Source organism: Amblyomma mixtum, chromosome 3, assembly GCF_055824585.1.
Source record: "Amblyomma mixtum isolate Tamu chromosome 3, ASM5582458v1, whole genome shotgun sequence".
In the NCBI taxonomy this organism is placed as follows: Eukaryota; Metazoa; Arthropoda; class Arachnida; order Ixodida; family Ixodidae; genus Amblyomma; species Amblyomma mixtum.
In genome coordinates, this window is record NC_143014.1 from 111,500,889 (window position 1) to 111,520,877 (window position 19,989).

The following is a 19,989-nucleotide window of genomic DNA, read 5'->3' on the forward strand; positions in this document are numbered from 1 at the left end:
TTTTGAACATATTGTTTTCGTAGCTTTAATGCTGTACTGCTCTATAGAGCCTCTGCATGTATGTGCAAGGTTTTTTTTTTCATGTCACAATTGCGTGACGTGTTACATTTGGCATCATTGCACCTGTACTCCATTTCATACAAAGCAGGCAGCGCTGCGAAGGCTGTGGAAGTAGTGCGTCTGCAAAACCATATTACTCCGCTACGTATAGTTCATTTACCTCGAAACCTCGGTGAGTGTTTGGACCAAAACAATGAGTGGTATAAAACGAAGTGGTAACATTGAAAATTGTGGCCGAAGCTGCAAGGCACTCAGTGTTCGGGCCCTCTGACTATAATTTTCATAGAGTGTGAACTACTTTTTAGGCGCAGATTGAGCAAGAGCGATTCTCCTTACCAGCCACATATCATACCACTACATGTAGTTCTTGCTTCTGTGACAGAGGTAAAACGAAGTCCAGCAGGTGCCACTCATGATACTTAAGGTTTGTCGCAGCGAAATATGCCTGTGTTCGTTTTGGTTGTGTGGCGAACCACTTTTGGGCACAGACTTGGCCTGCATGAGCAGGCGCGCTAGCTTTGGCAGCATTAACTGCTATGTGTGAAATGGTATATAGCTATAGCTATCGCCTGGTTAACCTCCCTGACTTTCCGTCCATTTCTCTCTCTCTCTCTCTCTCTCTCTCTCTCTCTCTCTCTCTCTCTCTCTCTCTCTCTCTCTCTCTCTCTCTCAGCTTGAGCAAGTCTGGCTGAACTGTTTTTAATCAGATATGCTCTATTTACTCGGGCCTGTTAAAACAAATTCCTATCCAGTCATTTGCTTTCTGTAGATGTAGTGTAGGAATAATTTACTTACCATGAACCATCACATATCATCACATCTGTCTTGCACCTTTTTTTCTTGATGTCCACGATGTGTGGCTTTTACACAGGTCTATATTTGGCTTATAACTCTGCTGAAATCTTGTACTGCTACCTGTGCATACACAGCAGTATTCCTGCAGATATAATCATGCAGATGTTGGGGACTAGCTATACCCTTTTTTTATTAACTTTTTTTTTTTTTTGGCTTTATGAGCTCGTGTCAACAGTGGCTTCCCAGAAATGATTGTCATGTAAACGTAAAGCTTGAAAGCTGTGGGCTATAATGGGCAAAATGCTTGCAGCATTTGAATGTTGTCAGCAACTAGCCACAACAAAATAGCTAAAGAAAGCACTGAGTTAGCGGCGTCCAGGTGTTGGCTGCTTTATGACCCTCTGCATAATGGCCAGTCAGTTTGACTGCTGGAGCTTCTCGGTTTGCAGAGGCGTGTAAAGTAGTGGAGTTATACCTCAAAATGCACAGCTGTGCTACTTAATCTGTTCATTTTCTCCTTTGTCTGAGTGTAAATCCCATTGATATATAACTAGTTGTGGTGTGTATATTAAAGAATACTGGCTTTTTTCGGTTAAAACCGAATTTTGAAAACTGAATTCTGCGTTTTTTACTTTTTTTTTGGTTTAAACTGAAAGGTTCGACTCCTATATATATAGCTTTATGCAAATTTTGATCTTTAAGCGGCATTTTTTTTTCCACACAAACTAATTTATGTGGAGTTTATATCCCTAAAATCGGCCTTTCGCTCTGTCAATCTGCGCATTTGCAGTGCCGTAGCATCATTTGATGTAAACAGTCTGGTCTGGTTGACATGGTTTCTTGCCACCGTCATAGTCAGCTTGTAGGAAACCATGAAAATGATAGTGTCGCCAGCACATATTCACACACATTTAATGGGGATCACCATGTGGGTAATGAAGACAGCAACATGTTGAGGCAATTTTATAGGAAAAGCTGAGGGATTCATATGTTGTTAAGTGAGACAGTGCCAAGGGTACGACAACAGTAGGGTAGTAGATGACGCAGTGCATAACTGGTGGCGGTTCGTGAACAATCAGTGTGGCTGTTTTGTGCTACAATATTTTGAAAACGTAAACAGTCCTGTTAAACCGTCAGTTGTTACATATATATCTTCTCATAATTGAGCAGGCTATCGACACAACTGATTTCACACCTACCATTTATGTGAGGTGCTATCTGGAATCAAGTGGCTGTACTTTACACGATGACAAGCACTAGAACAGGATGCTGCTCACGTTTCTTATTTGTTTCTTTTTGACACCTGAATACAAAGCATGGGCTGTGAGATGCTGCTGCTATTCTCACCAAGCTGTAGTGCACTTGGTGCATGCATCTCAATCTCACCATACTGTGTGCCCCATGATGAGTCCATTAATGCTGGCGGCGCATTTCAGGAAAAGTCTGCACACTAGTTTCGGTAACAATTCTTTACCTCTTTCTGTGCCTCCCACATTATGAAGGGTGCCTAAGCAGGTGCCTGCCACCCAACATATTCCTTGAGCAGGCTGGTAATCAACCATGCTGCTTGCTTCTGTGCTGTTAATGTCCGTATTTTTATCATGCTCTTCGTTTTCTTCCTTTCTTAAAGGGATACTGAACCAAACTTTTGGAGCTGCTCTTTTACATGTAAACAAGAGCTTGTCTGCTAAAATTGATAAATGCGACAAACATTTTAGCGAAAAAGGCGGATAACACGTTTTTTTCGTGATTTATTGCCATATCGTTGCACCTGGCGGCCGCCTGTGGAAGCTGCGACTAGACGTCATTACACCCGCGTGCCCACCGTTCCCGCAGAAGCACGATTGCCATCACTACTCGCGGGTTTTCCAGTTTTGCATGTGTGTGTCATCTGCTCACGGCGTACACAGATATGTCAAGATGTTAATCGATGCTGTCTACATACCATAACCGTATGCACGCTTACGTACGCTAAATGCAGCTATTTTTTCAGGACCTTAAGCCATTTCTAACATTCTCACTTTTGCAACAGAAGCTCGACGATGTTCAGACTAGTGGCGCCATCTGGTGGTTAGAAGGGGAACCATTGTTGTCAACAACCCGACGCCCCTCTTAAGCCTAAAGGGGGCAGAATCGTCACTCTAAATAAAAAATAAAGCAAATTTATTACTCGTACGTTTTCTTATGGGCGACAGGAGACAAAGCGAAAGACCGGTGGCCCATTTATGGCCACTGAACGCGCTGAAGAAGGCAGTTGCAACGATGAATCCAGACCGAAGCAAAGACGAATCCAGCATGAAGCGAGGCTTCATGCAATGCATCGAAGGGCGCCGCCATACTTGTCGCCACGGGAATGCAATGGGAGTGCCATGACGTCACGCTCTTCGCCTCGTGCTGGCCGGGAGGGCTTGGCGTGCGCTTGTGAAACATCGAAAATAAAACCATCCGCTGAAAAATATGCGTAGTGACGACTAGATTTCGGTGTAATCACATTCTGAGAATCTGTTTTCAGCGTTTTTGTTCAATTTTTAAATTTTGATTCAGTATCCCTTTAAAGTATTCTAATAGCCTACTACTCCGAAACAAGCAGTTGTCAGTCAGCTCTCTCAGTGTCAGTTACACTATTATAGAAACAAGCACTGCACAAAAAAGTCCTGCATGCATGACGACCAGGAGTACACCGCTTTTCGGTCAGACTAAAGTTATCAGGCGTGCGAGGGAAAAGAAAGAACGCAAAAATCTTGAAGCCTTGGAAGTCACGAGATTAGGGCCTGACAAATGTGTCAGTGAAGCATCCATCCATTTGTACCGCAAGAAGTTGGAATTTTTTGGGTTGACAAGATTACATTTTTTTTTTCGTTTTGTTTTTTTGTCTTTGTGGGGTTGGCACCCATACGCTCTGTTGTTGAAAGAAGGAGGTGTTGGTGCGATAAACCAGTTGTTAGTCTGCGCTCGTCCCATGTGCTTCTTTTCTCTTGTCTCGTTCTTTTTTGCGAAGTTCTTGTTTTTTTATAATGTTGTACCAATCAGCCCTTCATCACACACTTCTAGTTGTCAGCTACTCTCTGTGTTAAGCCATTTCTTTCTACCTGCACTCCTGTAGTGCATATCGCATGGTGCTCCTTAATGCCATCTGCTGTGTTTCCAGCCATTTTGTTCTCATGGCTCCCATGTAGTGACACAAGCTATGCTAAAGGCAGATTGTGCTGTTGAGCAGTTTGTACTGGAAGCTCTCGTTTTACCTCTGTTATTGGCAACAAAGAAAGCTTCTGACATCCCACTTGCGAAACTTTCCATAAGCGGTCTGCATTTGAAAAATAAATGCTGCGTTTTATACAGGGTCTATAAATTGTCGTGTGCCATCAGTAAGAAGAGAAATTGCTTCTGAGAAGTTTTTTTCATTCCACCAAAGTGATATCAAGCAGTTTTTCCTGCTAGGTGGCTTAATTTTGTTTTTTTCTTGTGGCACTTCTTTTTTTGTAAAATTGTATTCAGTGATTTTAAGGGAAACGGTTGTTGCAGTTGTGAGAATCAGGCCTTCGCTGAATAACTGTTGGTTTAGTTTGGCAAAAAAAATACAAAGTTTGTTTATGCAGGCAGCAAGAGGTTTGACATCTCACACTGAAAGATCTTGGTATGCAGTTTGTGTTCCTCATTAACATTCCTAAATAAAAATAAGTGCATGTGTTTTTTCTGTGGAGAGAAAGAATGGGCAGCCTTGTTTTCAACCTAAGAACCTGCACATGCATTAGTGGTGTGCTAGCTGTCATGCATGTTGCAACGTCGTGCAGAACCTCATTCTGATGTCTATTTTTTAAGGCTGTTTCAGATAAACGACTTGTAGGCACATCCCTTATTTGATCAGTAAATTATGTCTAACAAGAAGTCCTTTCACAAAGTCCTTTATGTTTCTGAATATGCAGCAGTTATTCCTATAAGTGTAGCTTCAGCCTTGTAGAGTGACTGACATAACCATGTTTGGTTGCATGTATAACCTATGAGATTTGCTTCTTCTCACTTCTAATGTGTGCTGTGGGCGTGTGACATAACATCGATGGATCCACCCGCTGAGATGGAAATGGCATTAACTGGATGAGCTGCTTTCATCAGTGTGGGTAAGCCACTCAGTTTCATCAGAAGCAACAATGTACCAATGGTGAGCAACGAAGGCAGATCCAGTCTTCCTGCTGCCATCATGTACAGACAACGTGGCATGCACTTCAAAAATGAGTCTGGAGGACCAGCATGTCTTATTGACTGTTTGTTTGCTTGAACTGGCAGAGTCAAGAGCTGAGGAAAGCTCCTTGGAAGAAAACAAGATCTGGAACACTCTTCATCAAGATTGTTGCTGCACTGAAGAATTCATTTTTGCCTGTGTGAAGCAAAAGATGGTATCACCTGGTGGTCACTGTGGCAGTTTTGGATCCTCTGTTGACCTGTGCAGTGGTGAAGATGCATATGAAGAAAGACCTAAATATGAAGAAGTGCTGTCAGATGCTGCTGTTATATCATGCCCAGAAAGTATGATTCTTAAGCTGTTGCAAGTGCCAGCAGCTGCTGCAAACACATCTGGGGACACTTTTGCACTGAACTCAGTTGGTGTTCTTGAAAATATGTCACAGCAAAGCAGCAGTACAAATGGCTGTATGAAGTATGCGTTAATGTTGTTTAGTAACCAGAATGTGCCATTAAGAGCGTTTCATAGAAAAAAAAGGCAGCCTGGTATATATTCAGGCTCATTTTCAAGGTCTAAATTAAATAAAGGAGAACTTGTTTTTGTGCCTCATATAGAAATACAGGCACATGAATGCTTTGAATTTTTTAGGTATCTCCCAAAACCTTTTTCCTTAGTGATTGAAGAAATAGGTGAAGATAAAATATTGTGCATTAAGGCACCAAATTGTGATTGTCAAGTTCAAAGGAGTTCACAGAAAGAGGATAATCAGCTAGGTGGAAGACTAGATAATGCAAATTTAACATTTAATGTTGAGAACATTAGTGTCCTTCAGGTTCCAGGTATATTTTTGACACGTTGCCTTGAACTCGCTGCAGAGCAGAGTAACTTAGCACAGGAGCACATCTACAGTGATGAAGCTTTTGCAGGGAAGTTCAGTACTTTATATGGAAGTGATTTGCCCAAGGAGCAAGTTCACAATAAATCTGCCACATGTGATGCTGTGGCATCAGATTGTCTCACTGCAAATAATGATGTGAGCTGTTTACACCACACGAGCCAGTTTATTGGATTCAGCAAAGACTTGAGGCTGTGTTTAAAAGAGAAATGTAGGGGTGAAGTACAGCATCTTCAATGCACTGCTCCTGGTGATGCTTCTAGTTTTCCTGTGGACTTGAAGCAGGGCACCAGTGAAGTTATGAGGGACAGTTCTGGTGACCAGTTTGCTTTTGAGAGCTTTGAGGGATCGCTATCATATGAGACTGATGAAAGGCAGCACCCTTTGCAGTTTCCAGTAGGGGTCAGTGCAGAAGGGTCTCCTAGCTCATCTGGCAGCTTGGAAAGGAAGCAGCATGAAACTGCCCACAACACTCATGCTCTTGCTTCTCATCACAGTGGCTGCATTCAATGGACTACAAAAGAGCCGAAGAGTGATGAAGATAGAGTTTTCAGATGTGCATCAGAATTGGTGTTTGACTCGGATTGGAGTGAAGAGACAGGAGAGAACCTCTCCAACAGAGCTTCTTCAAATGGAACTGCAAAAGAAGATATTGCTCAAGGAATTTTAATGGAATTGAGGAGCTTGTCTCACTCACTGCTTGATGTGTTTGACATCATTCAGCGAACTCCTCCACTATCTAAAAAGGCATTGTCTCTCCCAAGAGAAGTTCTTTCCGAGCATAGAGTATTGCATGCTTCTACATCAAGTCTAGAATCTTGCCCGTTGGCACAGTCTGAATGCTTTCGCATTAGTGAAGATAGTGCTAATGGCACTAAAAAAAGGCGAAAAAAGAAAAAGAAATGCTCTGTGTAAAGTTCGCACTCGGGCTACTTTGGCAGTAAATCATCTTCTCATTAAACTGTGTGCAGACGTATCGATTTTATTCAGCTCTAAATTGAAAGAATATCTACGGCTAAACTAATTGTGATTTTTTTTTTTTGTGAAAGTCTACTCTGCCGTTTCTTCGTGGTATTTACTTTTGAAGACAGTTGATATGTAGAAACAGCAAGGCATGGTTCAGAAGCAGTATTGGAAAGCTCAACTTGCACTCCATTGGATAGCTTACTTGATCTTAGATGTAATATTTGTGACAGTGCGGGATTTAGCAGTAATATTAACGAATTCATTGTTAGCTAAGGTTTTCATTTGAGGCTGTAGCCACCTTTCAGTACAGGTAATTTAATTTGAATATTAAACAAGAGTAGTTTAATTGACCTTAGGTTGCAGCTAAAACAGGGCCGTGGCGTTGGAGATTGAACCCAGGTCCTCCGGCTGAATGCGGGAAATTTTTGAAGGTTTGGTTGTTAAGTAAAAAGTTAATGAATATCTAGCATTAAATAATAAGGAGTACCATGACAGGAAAGTATAAGTTAGCTGGTTAACTGCAGACTTTCCAAAAGTTGGTTCTTATTGTTTTTATAAAACATAATAACAAACTGCCAAAGCATTGTACATCATCATAGTAAACCACAAGTAAGGTCATAGTCAAAATTATGTTTGTCTTGCTACTCTGCAGTGCTTGAACTCCACAAACTCGAAAAACTGGGAGCATAAATCGCACATACATCAGCACATCACTATAGCAGTGAAAGGAAGAAAGTCACGAGCTTCTTTTTAATGCTTCAGAAAGATGCCGTATGTGTGAATGTCTTCTTGTGAAAGCTTGAGAGCTCAACTGCTTGGTTATTTACAATGGCTGGAGCCATGAGAAGGCAGGTTTGTAAGCGGGGTTACAGTACAGGCAGATGTGACAGTGTGTTCTTTGATGTGTTGAAAGGAATAAACAACAGGCAGTGGGCATTTTTAAACTGTGGTAATAATAGAAGTTTTGACTAATGCAGAAAGTCCATTTGTGTTGAGTATCATTTGCAGAACTGGCAATGAGAAATGTGATGCTGCCACTCAGTACAACAATGCCCGTTATGTTTTCTGCGCATCACTAACTTGTTCTGTTTGTTCCACTTTCCCTTGACTATTTCTATGCATATCAGTGTGCTTTTTCACCTTTGAGATTGCAGTGCTCAAGACTGATGATAGTAACTTTTTTGAGTTAAGATGAACATCTTGTGTATTTTTGTGTACAGATGATTTATATTAAACTGCTAATGTTTAATTTCCACAACTTATGACATTGCATGGAATATGTTCGTATTGTTAGTTTGACTCCACATACTATTAAGTAACGATGTGTTAAGGCGTGCATTATGAGGCGTAAGCTCTTAAAGTAACCTATATATCCCTGCACACATGTGCAGTTTTTGCACTGTCTTTTGCACTGCTTCTGTATTCTGTTGGCAACTTTCCAGCACTTGCAGTAGTGCACATCACACATTGCCTCCTCATGACCTTTTTATCATGTTATTTGTGCACCAACAAACATATTTGTGAAAAAAAGTAAAATTGGTACATAGTTGGAGGAGGGGTCATGTAGACTACATATCTCCTTTTAGTTGCTTCGAGAGCAAAGCAGCCATGTTAAGGCCTAACATGGCTGCTCAATTTACTAGAACCTACTCAGTTGTGGGATCCAGAGTTGTACAGCGTTTCCCATATCTTTCATCTTGGATGTATTATCCATGTGTAGCTTACTTTGGCCAGAGTTTGCTTTAGTCGTAGGCTGGATTATATTTCTTTTATTTGTTTATTTCAATACTCTCTATGCCTCTAGGACGTTACAAAGAGGAATAGAAATTATACCATATTATGTTTGCTACATTCATGTACACTTTCTGCAAGTTGAGTAGCAGAGAGATGAATGAAATGCCAAGTGTGAAACATTCAGGATGACGAAAGGCATTATTGGGTCCAATTGAAATGCTAACAAAGATTCATATGTGATCAGCAGATTGGAAAGAAATAAAAATAAACTCTTGCATGCTTTGGTAAAAATCGTGACGATCATTTGTCAGAAGTGATTACAAGACCCATCTTTATTTATTTGCTATCAGTCATTTTTTTTTGTTTGTGTTTGAATTGTCCCTGATGTGTTGCCATTATTTTGCATATTTACATGTACATACTGTTGCAAAGAAATCCAAGAATACTGAAGCTAGATATATATTGGCCATGCAAGCTTTATGACAGCTTAGCATTTTTTTAACTGTATGTTTTGACCACTCTGTGTTGTTGAACTAGAGCCAGGAAGTTTTATAAATGTGCACATGCATGCACACACCCTTAGTGGATTTGTGTTAATTTATACTTCCCTTTAATTCACATAATGTCAAAATTTTAATCGGCCTGTTGTCAGCGTTTGCTAAAGCCTTTTTTGAAAGTTTGAATGAAGCTTCTGGTTTATTCATACTTCTCATTTTCTTCTGCAGCATTTCTGCTTCAAGAAAACAGCTTGTAGAGGCAATTATATTCAGAAAAAAAAGAAATATATTCTTGAGATGATAAATAAATAGAATGAGGGATTGATTTGATATTGAGGTGTCAGCCAACACTTTAAATGCAGAACAAATCTGCAGCGCTAGATTATTTGCCATAATAAATAAATAATTATTTATGGTTTAGGAGTTTAACATACAAAAGTGGCTCGGGCTATGAGGGACACCATAATGGAAAGCTCCGGCTAATTTCGACCACATCGCACAGTACACGAGCCTTTAGCATTTTGCCTCCATCGAAATGCAACTGCAGCGGCCAGGATCGAACCCGCGTCTTTCAGGTCAGCAGCCGAGCATCATAACCACTGAGCCACCGTGGCAGCAGTTTATTGATTTGTTTATTCGTCTTTTTTTCTCCGACATACTGCCAGCCCCTGGAGGGTTTATAACATGAGTGGGTGAACAGACAGACATTGGCATTTATTTATAAAGCTCTTTCTGGCTACTGTTTAGAGCCAGACAGAAACCAGAGTGGCTAGGGCATTACAGAGATGCCAACATCATTAGTACTAAGTAAAACAAAGGACTGCTTTCTTGGCAAGTTCAACAAATTTCTCAAAATTTGCCTGTGCAGTAATACAGGGATGCAGTTCATTCCATTCACGTACAGATTGAGAAAAATAGGAAAACAGAAAGGAATTATCAGTTTAGGAAAATTCTTCTAATCTATTAGGGTGCATCTGTAGAGTCTGGCGAATGCGTTTCAAGTATATGAAATCTGAGTAATTTAGCTTAAATGAGTTTTGGTGTAGTAGATGCAAAAACTTCAAACCTGTAGTTTCGCTCGACTAGCAAAAGTATGAAGGCCTGCATGTTGTAAAAGTTCAGTGGATGAATCAGTCCGCTTGTAACAGTTTAGAGAAAATGCACAGCTTTTCTTGGAATCATTTCGAACATGTTAATGTTATTTTTCGTGTGCGGAAACCGAACTGTTTGCATATTCTAAAATTGGCTGGATAAGTGTTTTGTAAGCAAGATGTTTAATTTCAAAAGTCAAGTGAAGCAGGACTCTCCTAAGAAGAAAAAACAGCTTCTGCATAGCTTTGCTGGTTACCTGTTACATGTGCACTTTCCAGGCTAAATTGGAAGAAATGATGACTCCCAGATAATGGTATTTTTTAATCTTGTCTAACAATGTGGTCAGCCACAGCTACAAGATAATTTAATGCAATCTGATGTTCTTGTTTCGTGTGGTCCTTCCTGAGACATAACTTTGTGAGGAAAACATAAAACAAAAAATACACTCTCTCATATTCAAAAGAAGTTGTAGGTGTGATTTAGAAGGGTGAATAAATACTGGATAACTACGGAAGCATGAAGTCTGTGACAGAACTTTGAGTAATATCTGTTGGTACCTAAATTCTCCCAAGGGGAAGTGGTGTGGATACGAGTAAATAGGAAACACTGGAAATGTGCTTTGTGTGCGTTAGTGTTCACATTGCAATTCACAATTTTGGCTTGAGCTGCAAGTATAAAATAATTGCTCAAACCGTTCGAATTAATTTGAGTTGATTTTGTATGTGCGCTTGTGTATGACATGTGCAGTGGACTCTAGATAAGACAGACCTGAGCTGAATTTTCCGATAACTGAACCTTTTGGGGACCATTGTTTAGTGTCCCAAACAGGCAGTGCAAAAGTAAGCTGTGTAACACAAACCATTCAACCTGCCCCCACTATTTCATGAGACTTCTTGCAGTGCCAGGAGAGGATAAGTAAACAGGGTTGTATGTACAAATGGTCATCCAGCTAAACAGAGGAATGCTAAATTGCAAGTGGCCTTGCATGTGACTTGTGCATACCTGCCAACTGTCATGAATTGCCTGGGAGACTCCCAAATTTTAACTGACCCTCCCCATTGTATGAGCACGCGCTTGTTTTTCCCAAAAATCATCCCCAGTATTGTTTAGAATAATTTTTTCCGAAAAATCCAACGTGACTGCAGCTACTACATCCACCAACAGTTTTTTCGGACTTCCAAAATTAAAACTTATTTGACCTTTTATGGTGAGCTGCCAGCTTTCCTGGGTGACTGATGCATGTTTGTAACCAATTTTAGAAAGTAAAGTGTGCAGGTTCGGTTATTGCAAAATAAACAGCTTGTATCTTGCACTGATCCTGTGGTGTGGGAGATGCCATGTTAAATTTTCTCTTATTTTGGTGTGTTTCTATGAGCTTTTTATGGCTAATTTCAGGGCTGTATGCCCAACATGATTGTTGGAACATGTAGTGGGTGAGTGAAAGGCAGGCAGAGTGGGTTGGACTTCGAAGGCATGATGGCCTCCCAAAATCGTCAGCGTCCTCACAACAGACAAGAGAAGCGATGTAGTGTATGGCCTGTGGTATCATTTGCATGGCTAAAGATAAGTATCGTAGAAAAACGATGAGGTTACATGCGTGCACTCTGCATATCTGGTGCCCATTTTCTAGCTCTGTTTATTTGGAAAATTATGAAATCCGTGGTTTTGTTATGCGTATCAAGGACGGCAACACGCGCGGGTGGCCCGTGTTGCGTGCTCAATTCATGATGATATGAAAGAACCATCTGAAAGAGTCAGTTTTTCAGAATTGGTCTGCTGTGAGTTGTTGCAGCTATCTGCGAATCTTGCGAACAAATTATTTCTTGACGCTCACTGCCATCTCTACCTCATGCGACGCAAGGCTCTGGAAAGAAAATTTACCCTCGATTTACTTTGTCAAACTAAATGTGATGAGGTGCGCTAGCACAATATGTATGGACCCTTCGCATAGGTTACTTAAGATGGTTTTACAGACAATGTAAGCGACAGCCGGCGCGACGTGGCTTCTGCCTTTTCACTTGGCTACAGCTGGCATGCACAGGTTTCCTCCCTTCTACGTGGCTGCAGCTACCACGAAACTGGTTTTCCTCCTTCACCAGGACACTACCAGGCTTCACTAAGACACATAATGGCTTTTGCGCTAGTGACCCGCCAAGTGCTAGCCCACGAAAAAGAAAATGGGGATGTCCCGCTCTCCACTTTGCCATCTGCAACCCATCGCCTCTCACCTTCTCTTTGTCTTCCCTCTCCCACTTTCCTTTCTCTCCTCTGAAAGTGTAGAGGGGGTTTCCCTCTTTCCACTTTGCCATCCTTGGCTGGTGGCAGCTGGAGACTTCACCAGTACACATAATGGCTTTTTTGATAGTGACCCTCCTAGTGCTGGTGCACTCACATACCAACAGCGACTGGTGGCACCTGGAGGCTTCACTCGTAGACAGGGCAGCTTTTTCTCTAGTGAGGCATCTTGTGCTAGCACACTAAAATGAAAGTGGGCACTGGAGGCCGCTGGGGTGTAACTTAACAATGCAAAACTTCTGCTGTTGAAGAGCCATAAGCAAAGGCTTGCATGGCAAAGTCACTCTTCAAATCCAAATTGGCAGGTGCGCTTGTAACTGGCACATGCTGCTCTTTCGGCTAGAAAGTTTCTTCAGAAACATGAGGGCTGTGAGCAGTGTTATGTTAGTACTGGGGTAATGTCCCTATATGTGACAAGTGAAGTTCTCACAGTAAAGGCTAGAACTTATAACAACTGTATGGGTGACTGTATGTACTTTGTGGGATTTGCCAATAGTTTATCATTAAAGCAATAAAAAAAATATTTTCTAGCAAATTCATTCTCATTTATGTTTGACTTGTGCTTGGTTTCCGAATGATGCCTGTGTGTTTTTACATAACCTAACACTTCAGGTAATTCTGGTAAAGGGTTACTGAAGTGAAATTGAAAATTACTCTCAGAAATTGTTGAAATTTCACTCAGAGGGTATGATTATGTGAAGTTTCAGCGTTAATTTCATGTTATTTCATGTATGACTGTATCTTTGAAATTTTTTTGGGCATCTTTGAAATTTTTTTAGGGCATGCCAGTCCTTGCACGTGAAACGTGCGAACGCTGTCACGTGTGTTGTGGTCAGGCAGCATTCAGCTACCCAGCCACAGTCAGTTTTGAGTTTACAGCATGGGTATTGCTTCCGTAGCAATGCACCTGCATCTATCAGAGCCAGTGCAAAGCATGAGAAAGGTGGTCAGGTGGTGGACACAATAACTCTGCCCGGCAGCCATGAATGCTTGGATGCCCTTGCTGTCTACTTTCGTCTTGCTGTAAGCGTTGGTGGTGCTGTTACACTTGGAAGCAGTTCTTATAGGTAGTGCCACCATCGTCAGTGGCAACAAAAATGATGAGTGTGATTACGACAACCTAATCATTAGATATTCTGTTCGTGCAAGTGAATTTCAAGTGCTTGGTATCATAGTCTTACACTGGCTTCATCATTCTGGCACCAACCCGATGCTCAAATTGTGACAAAAAATAAAAATAGGGCTTCCACTCATGCATTGCATGAATAGTACCAACAGTGCATTCATTGCTCGCAACAAAAGCAGCCAGCCAAAGTGAATTGCCAAAGCATAAAATATGATGCGATTTATGAAGTTTCGAAAAATGGTACCTGGCACACTTTTCTTACATAAGCTCACTTAAATTATTAACCCTGTTATGTGTACACGCCTTCGCTGCCATTTCCCTGCCATCTCTGGTCTACGCTAGGAAAAACGCTGTTCCCATCATTACCCATCTTTTTTTTTTCAGTCTGATTTAAGCTTTTCGTTCAGCAGGTGGCTTTGTGGTTATTGATGTGGGAACTTGTTTGCAGCGAAACAAAAAAAAAATTTGAGAGAGAGGAAGGATGACGTTTTTGAATTGTATCTTCATAACAATAATCCTTGGTTGAAACAGCCATGCCCCTTTCTACTTGGTGCAAAATTCTTGGTAAACTTTGTGATAATTTAAACTTCCGATTTTATGTTTGCCAGTGGTCATTCTGGGGAGAATGTTTAATGTTGGCACTTTTATTGTCTTGTTCACTATAGAAAAATTGATACTTCTACGCTATAATTATTGTAAAATAGGTATTCATATAATTTATGTCTCCGTTCCTGTGAAATGTTCCTGACAAGCACTGATAGTATATTTCAGATTGCACTTGTATTCGTGGCATTGTTGCAGCTTAATATGTGATTATGAGAGGATGTTCTCTTACATGAATTTATGTTGTCTTAAGGTTATGCTTTGCAGTCTATTATGTCATTTTTCTTTTTGATATCTGCAGAAATTAATGTTCCCTAATATTTTGCCACTTTCATTCAAGCACATTATTATTCAGAGCTTGCAGTGCAACTGAGTTTTTTTTGTTTATATTTTGTGTTGTACTCACACCTCCTTTTTTATTTGTTGATGGTTTTACAGCATCCAAGAAGCAAAAGAAACGGGGCAAGAAGCGCTCTAAAAACTAGTAAATCCATTTTCCAGTGCAAAAAGACTGCAGCCAGTCATAAAATAAGCACATCAACAGTTTCATCACTCATTGTTTCAACCTCCAAAGGAACATTTCTCTTCGACTTCTTTATTTCATCACCTTTTTTCAACCTGCACAGTCTGCACCATCTCTGCTGCACTGCTTTATGCTACTGCCACTATAAATAAATAAAGCACGGCAGCAACTTCTCACTTGCTAACGGATATGGCGGCAAATGCAGTTGATAATGGGCAGTGCGAGGCTGCTACATACAGTAAAGAGACACCCGGAGGTCTTCTAGTGACAGTGCAAGAAGCACCTGAGGGACAAGCTGAAGAAGTTACCCCAAAGCCATCCTTGAAGCGATTTGAAGACCTTCCTGAAATGGTGGAAATGCTTAGTCCATTACATCCTGATGATGAGGGTGACAAAACTGATGTTGAAAACTTGAGCGACCATGAGGACATGGATACTGCTGAGCAGAGAACATTATTAGTTGATAAAGACGAGGATTCCAATGATGAAAATCAGACTGATGTTGAAGACTTGGATATAGAAACTGCGAAGCAGCAGGTTATGCCAAATCGCAATTCGCCTCCAAACACAGAAGAGAGTAAGAATGTGGCGAAGCGATTTATTCAAGAGGTGCAACTGGATAACCTGGAATGCAAAAAAATTCCTAGTGATAGCAAATGGCTTAGAGGCGATAGCAACCACATTGATCAGAAACCATCACATAGCAGACAAAGGTCGCACTCGCAGCCATGCTCCTTGTCATCGCCAGGAGCAGTTGAAGTGTGCCAGTCACCACGGTCAGCATCTTCAGAGACTGAATTCGCCAACTTGTCAGCCCATGTTCGTGCTGTGCTTGGCGAACTGGATGTTCGGTCGCAAAAATATAAGATCTCGGGTGAAGCAAAAAGAAGCAAGCTTCGGTATCCAAGCTCTGGCTTGCCTTATCGTTTGACAAACCGTGCTGATCAGGAACGCCTGCTGAGAAAATTTTTTGTCGAGGAAGACGTGGGCTCCTTGACAGATGAAGGGGAGTTTGTTATCATGCCAGAGCCACGGAGCCCTACATGCCGACTGACGGCAGGCCTGGAAGAGCTTGATGTGAGCTCTGATGGAACAGACATTGAAGACTTGGGTGCGGAGTCCCACCATGCCATCGGCAGTGGAGGAGGTCAGCTGCCACTTTGCTCCTTTTAGCAGCTCTGGTCTCTCTCTTGCTTTCTTGCTGCACCACTTAACTCTCTGGCTTGCTCACATGTTGTCTAACAGATTGAAAGGAAGCTCCCACTTCTGAGAAAAAGCACCATCAGAATAGAGTGTTCTTGTCCTCTTGATTTTCTGCTTTCTTGTGTTGGTGAGGGCTTCTCAATCTGAACCTTTTTTTGTCTACTTTTGGTGTCTGATCTGTACTTCTAACCTTATCCTCCTTACTAAAAGAAACTGCACATGTGTGTTGCTAAAACTCTTCTCACCTGTTCAGCTACCTGATGACACATACTGATGTGCTACAACAAAAATTCCGTGTTTTGCCACCGTGAGACCACTGTTTTTATGGTATTGTCATGAAAACACGCGTGTTTCGCTTGTAGTGTTAAATTATAGCATTACATGTTTGCATCTTTGCTTGCTTAGCCTAATTAATTTTGCAGCATAATTAAAAATATTGATTCATACTTCAAGCTGCGTGTAAAGTCAATAGTGTAAAACAGTTGTAACTAATAAGGATACAGCAATCTTAAAATTTTGTCATATTTAGATTCTACAATGAAAAAGGGAGGATAATATGTAGTTGTCTGCTACTGTGAAGTGCTGCTCACAGCCACATAATTTTTTCTCTGAAAACTTATTGTTGTCATAGGCCCACTCATGTTGCTAATATTATGTTGTTTTAATCTTTCCATATTTTTGATGCACTAATTCTAGCTTTAATTTAGTGTCCGCATTACAGACAGACGATAAATTGTGTTGTTTGTTAATCATTGATGTAAAAGAAAACGAAGCACTAAAAAGAGAAAGGAAAACAGGCTAATAACTCTTTTTGTGGGGACGTTATGCTGGTTGTGGCCTTAAGACCTCGTCATTTCTTCTACACATTTTTTTTTTTTTACATGTCTGCATCACATTTAAATAAGCTGCACGGGGTATTAGTCCTCCTGTTGATTTAAATATAGGGAGAAAAACTATTCAGTTTCATTCTGATAGGCATATGAAAGAAGGTAAATCAAAATATGATCCGAGATAACTTTGGCTGAATAATTTTTTGAGCTCTTCACACTTAATCATTTGCACTCATGACTATTGCTCTAAGATGGCAGGCATTCACATATGACAGCAACCATAAGCATCAGATTAGGTTTCATATTCTTGCTTTGAAGCTAGGTTTTGCCTGAAGGAATACAATATTGAACTTAAACATGGGGCTGTGTCACTTCATAAGCTTCCCTTCCCATACTTCTACCATGCTCATGCTTGCACCCTTCTGTTTGCATGCTGTGTGTTGTGGTTTGTCCATGTTTGTGTAACTGTTTTGCTTGAGTGTTTGGTGGATAAGTGCTGTGGAGTGTAAAATAACATTTACTGTGTCTTGAGATAGCTTTACAGCCTGCTACTCACCGGCACCATTAATTGACTTTGGTATGTTGGGAGCTTTCATATTTGCTTGCTTTACACAGCTCTTATATTGGCATTTTGCTTTGCTGGTCCTTAAGCTTCTTGAGTTTATATGCATCCAAACTGCTTCATGCAGATTGACCACATAAATCTTGCCTTTGTATAGTTGCAATGACCTGAATATTCTGGAGCATGGTATTGTCTTAGTCATGCTGACATGGCAGCCAGCCTAGTACTGCGCATGGTTAAGTATTTGCCAGCCACTAGTAATGGTAAGCGTTGTTAATATGTACTTGCACGAATATAATGCATCCACAAATATGATGCAAGGGGGAAGTTTGAGCCACCAGGAAAATGAAAACATAATATTTTGTAACTCTGTTTGTAGCAACCAGAGCCAAGGGCTATGCATAAACATGGCGTATTCTTCCGTGCTGCCAATGTTATTCGAGAGGCAAAACTTCATAAGCGTGCAACACAATTGAGTGTGGGAAAGTGTGCCATGCATTAATGGCATCCAGTGTCAGCACCGCGCTGCCACTGTTCGTGCTGCCCAGTCATGTGCCTGTTTGCCCCTTTTTTACTTCCCTGCTCCAAGGCTCTTTCGCAGCCTTTCCTTTTTCAATAATCCAAAACTCAAGTCCTGTGCGATGTGAGTGCACATTAAAGGACCCCAGGTGGTCGAAAATAACCCCCAGCCCATCACTACGGTGTCTCTTTCTCTCTTCCTTCTTTAATTCCCTCCATTATTTACCCCACAGCACAGTTGAGGTGTCCACCGAGGTTGAGACAGTTACTGTGCCTTTCCCCTTAACCAATTTTCTTATGTCCGTTTATGCCATACAGAGTGCCTTTATGGCCCAAGGTCATTCACAAGTTGGCTTCTCTTTGTTGCTCACTAGCCTGGTGGTGGTGTTATCGTTAAATGTAGCAAAAAAAAAAAAAAAAGAAGGGGTTATTCTCGTGCCTTGGTTCCAGATGTAATGCGAGGTGTGTTCTGAAGCAGATGATTTGAGGGAAAAAAACTTATTATATTCGTGCAAATACGGAATTGTAAACTATTTGTATGTCTGCAGAAAACCACTTTATGGAGTTGGTTCAGGGTAACTTTGGAAACAAGCACTTGGTTGGCACTGTACCTTAGTGCAAGCCTGAATGTGTGTGCCCAGCATTTCTTAAAATAAAGAAACTTTATACAGGTTATATAGAAAACATTTCTTTTGCATTAAGACTGCAGCAGATTGCCTTTCTGTCAAGGTTTTGTATGATGACGTACCACGACACTTTGGGGTGTTAAATTTGTGTTTTCCTGTTGCTGTACAGAGTGGACTGAAACTGACCCAGATTCAGGAGAAGTGCGGCACATAATAAGCAAGACAACACATACTACTGTGACATCAAAGAAACCGAGTGAAGGTAAGTTGCCCTTGGAATTGTTCTTTCTTTTTTAACCTCTGCTTCTTGTACATGGCTTCTTTATACAGTGAGTGTCAATTTCTGTGCTAACATGGGACCGTAGTATCACACTTTCCTGTTGATTGCAGTAATGGCTTATGGGTTGGGCGTTTGCTCATTCTCTTTCAACCTGTTCTGAGATTGAAGCATAAATCAGTAGATGCAACTCACATTAATGAAGCCTGAAAATAGCAGCTTGTATTGTACAATTTAGGCTCACTGGGAATGAGAAGTTTTAGTATTGTTACTGTTTGCATGTTTACTACGCTACCCGCATGACGAAAGACATTTGGTTTGCATGCTGCTCTAATATTGACAGCAAATTTGAACCAAGCTGGCTCTGCTTTTGTGGTTTTATTTCACTTATATTGCTAGGCAAAAAATGCTTACGTTGCCTTCATTCCATTGAGCTCGTTCACCATGCTATTTACATTTTATACCAAACACTGCACCTTTCCCTAATAAAATTGCTACTGACGGCAGTACCACATGTTGGTTTAAAGTTGTGGGAATGATTTAATGTTCTACAACTGTGCAAGGAGGGAGTACTAGGCACTGAAGTAAGTAAATCTACTACGAAGTTTTTCTTCCTTTTGAGTGCAAAAGTAAATTTTAGTATTTTTATTTGGACCTGAGGCAATGTTTTCTCAAATTGTTGCAGTTTTTAGGTGCTGTTGGATAAAAGTTGAAAGTTGGTGACATTTTGGACAAAAAAAAAATTGAACCTGCTACCAGTACCTGGTATCACGTGGTTTAAAAGTTTTTTTAGCTGTCTACAGAATTTGTCTCAAGCTTTCACTGCATAAATGCATGCGTCCTTTTAGGTAAACAAATTGTTTTTCATTTTTCCATACAAAATAATTTTTAGAGCAAAAGAATTTTACCTTTCCACTGCTTTTTTTTATGCCAGTTTTATGTCCGGGTGGAGACATTTAATGCATGTGCTACATTGTAATGCAGTGCAAATTCTACTTTTCGCTGTTATATATTTATTCCTTTCTACCTAAATGCACCTTGTGGCTGCAAGTGTACACTCAGTGCTACCACCATAGTTTTGTGGTCTGCACTTTTGTAGCAGAGAGAAATGTATGTGACCTGCATGTTTACAAAACATGCATATTTGGGTGAGCACTGAGGGCTGCAGCTAAAGTTCGTCTGCTGCACATTCTTAATTAATGCACATGG

At 40.8% G+C, this 19,989-nt stretch overlaps 1 protein-coding gene across 13 annotated transcripts in view; it reads left to right on the plus strand.

The window, feature by feature from the left end:
• The window catches only part of LOC149351412 (uncharacterized), a 214,447-nt gene that overhangs the window by 170,466 nt on the left and 23,992 nt on the right, over positions 1 to 19,989 (plus strand). For all 13 annotated transcript variants that reach the window (XM_089580739.1, XM_089580740.1, XM_089580741.1 and 10 more), the window contains one exon: positions 18,673 to 18,765. In XM_089580739.1, coding sequence (XP_089436865.1) covers positions 18,673 to 18,765 — 93 coding nt within the window. The remainder of the gene's footprint in view (positions 1 to 18,672; positions 18,766 to 19,989) is intronic.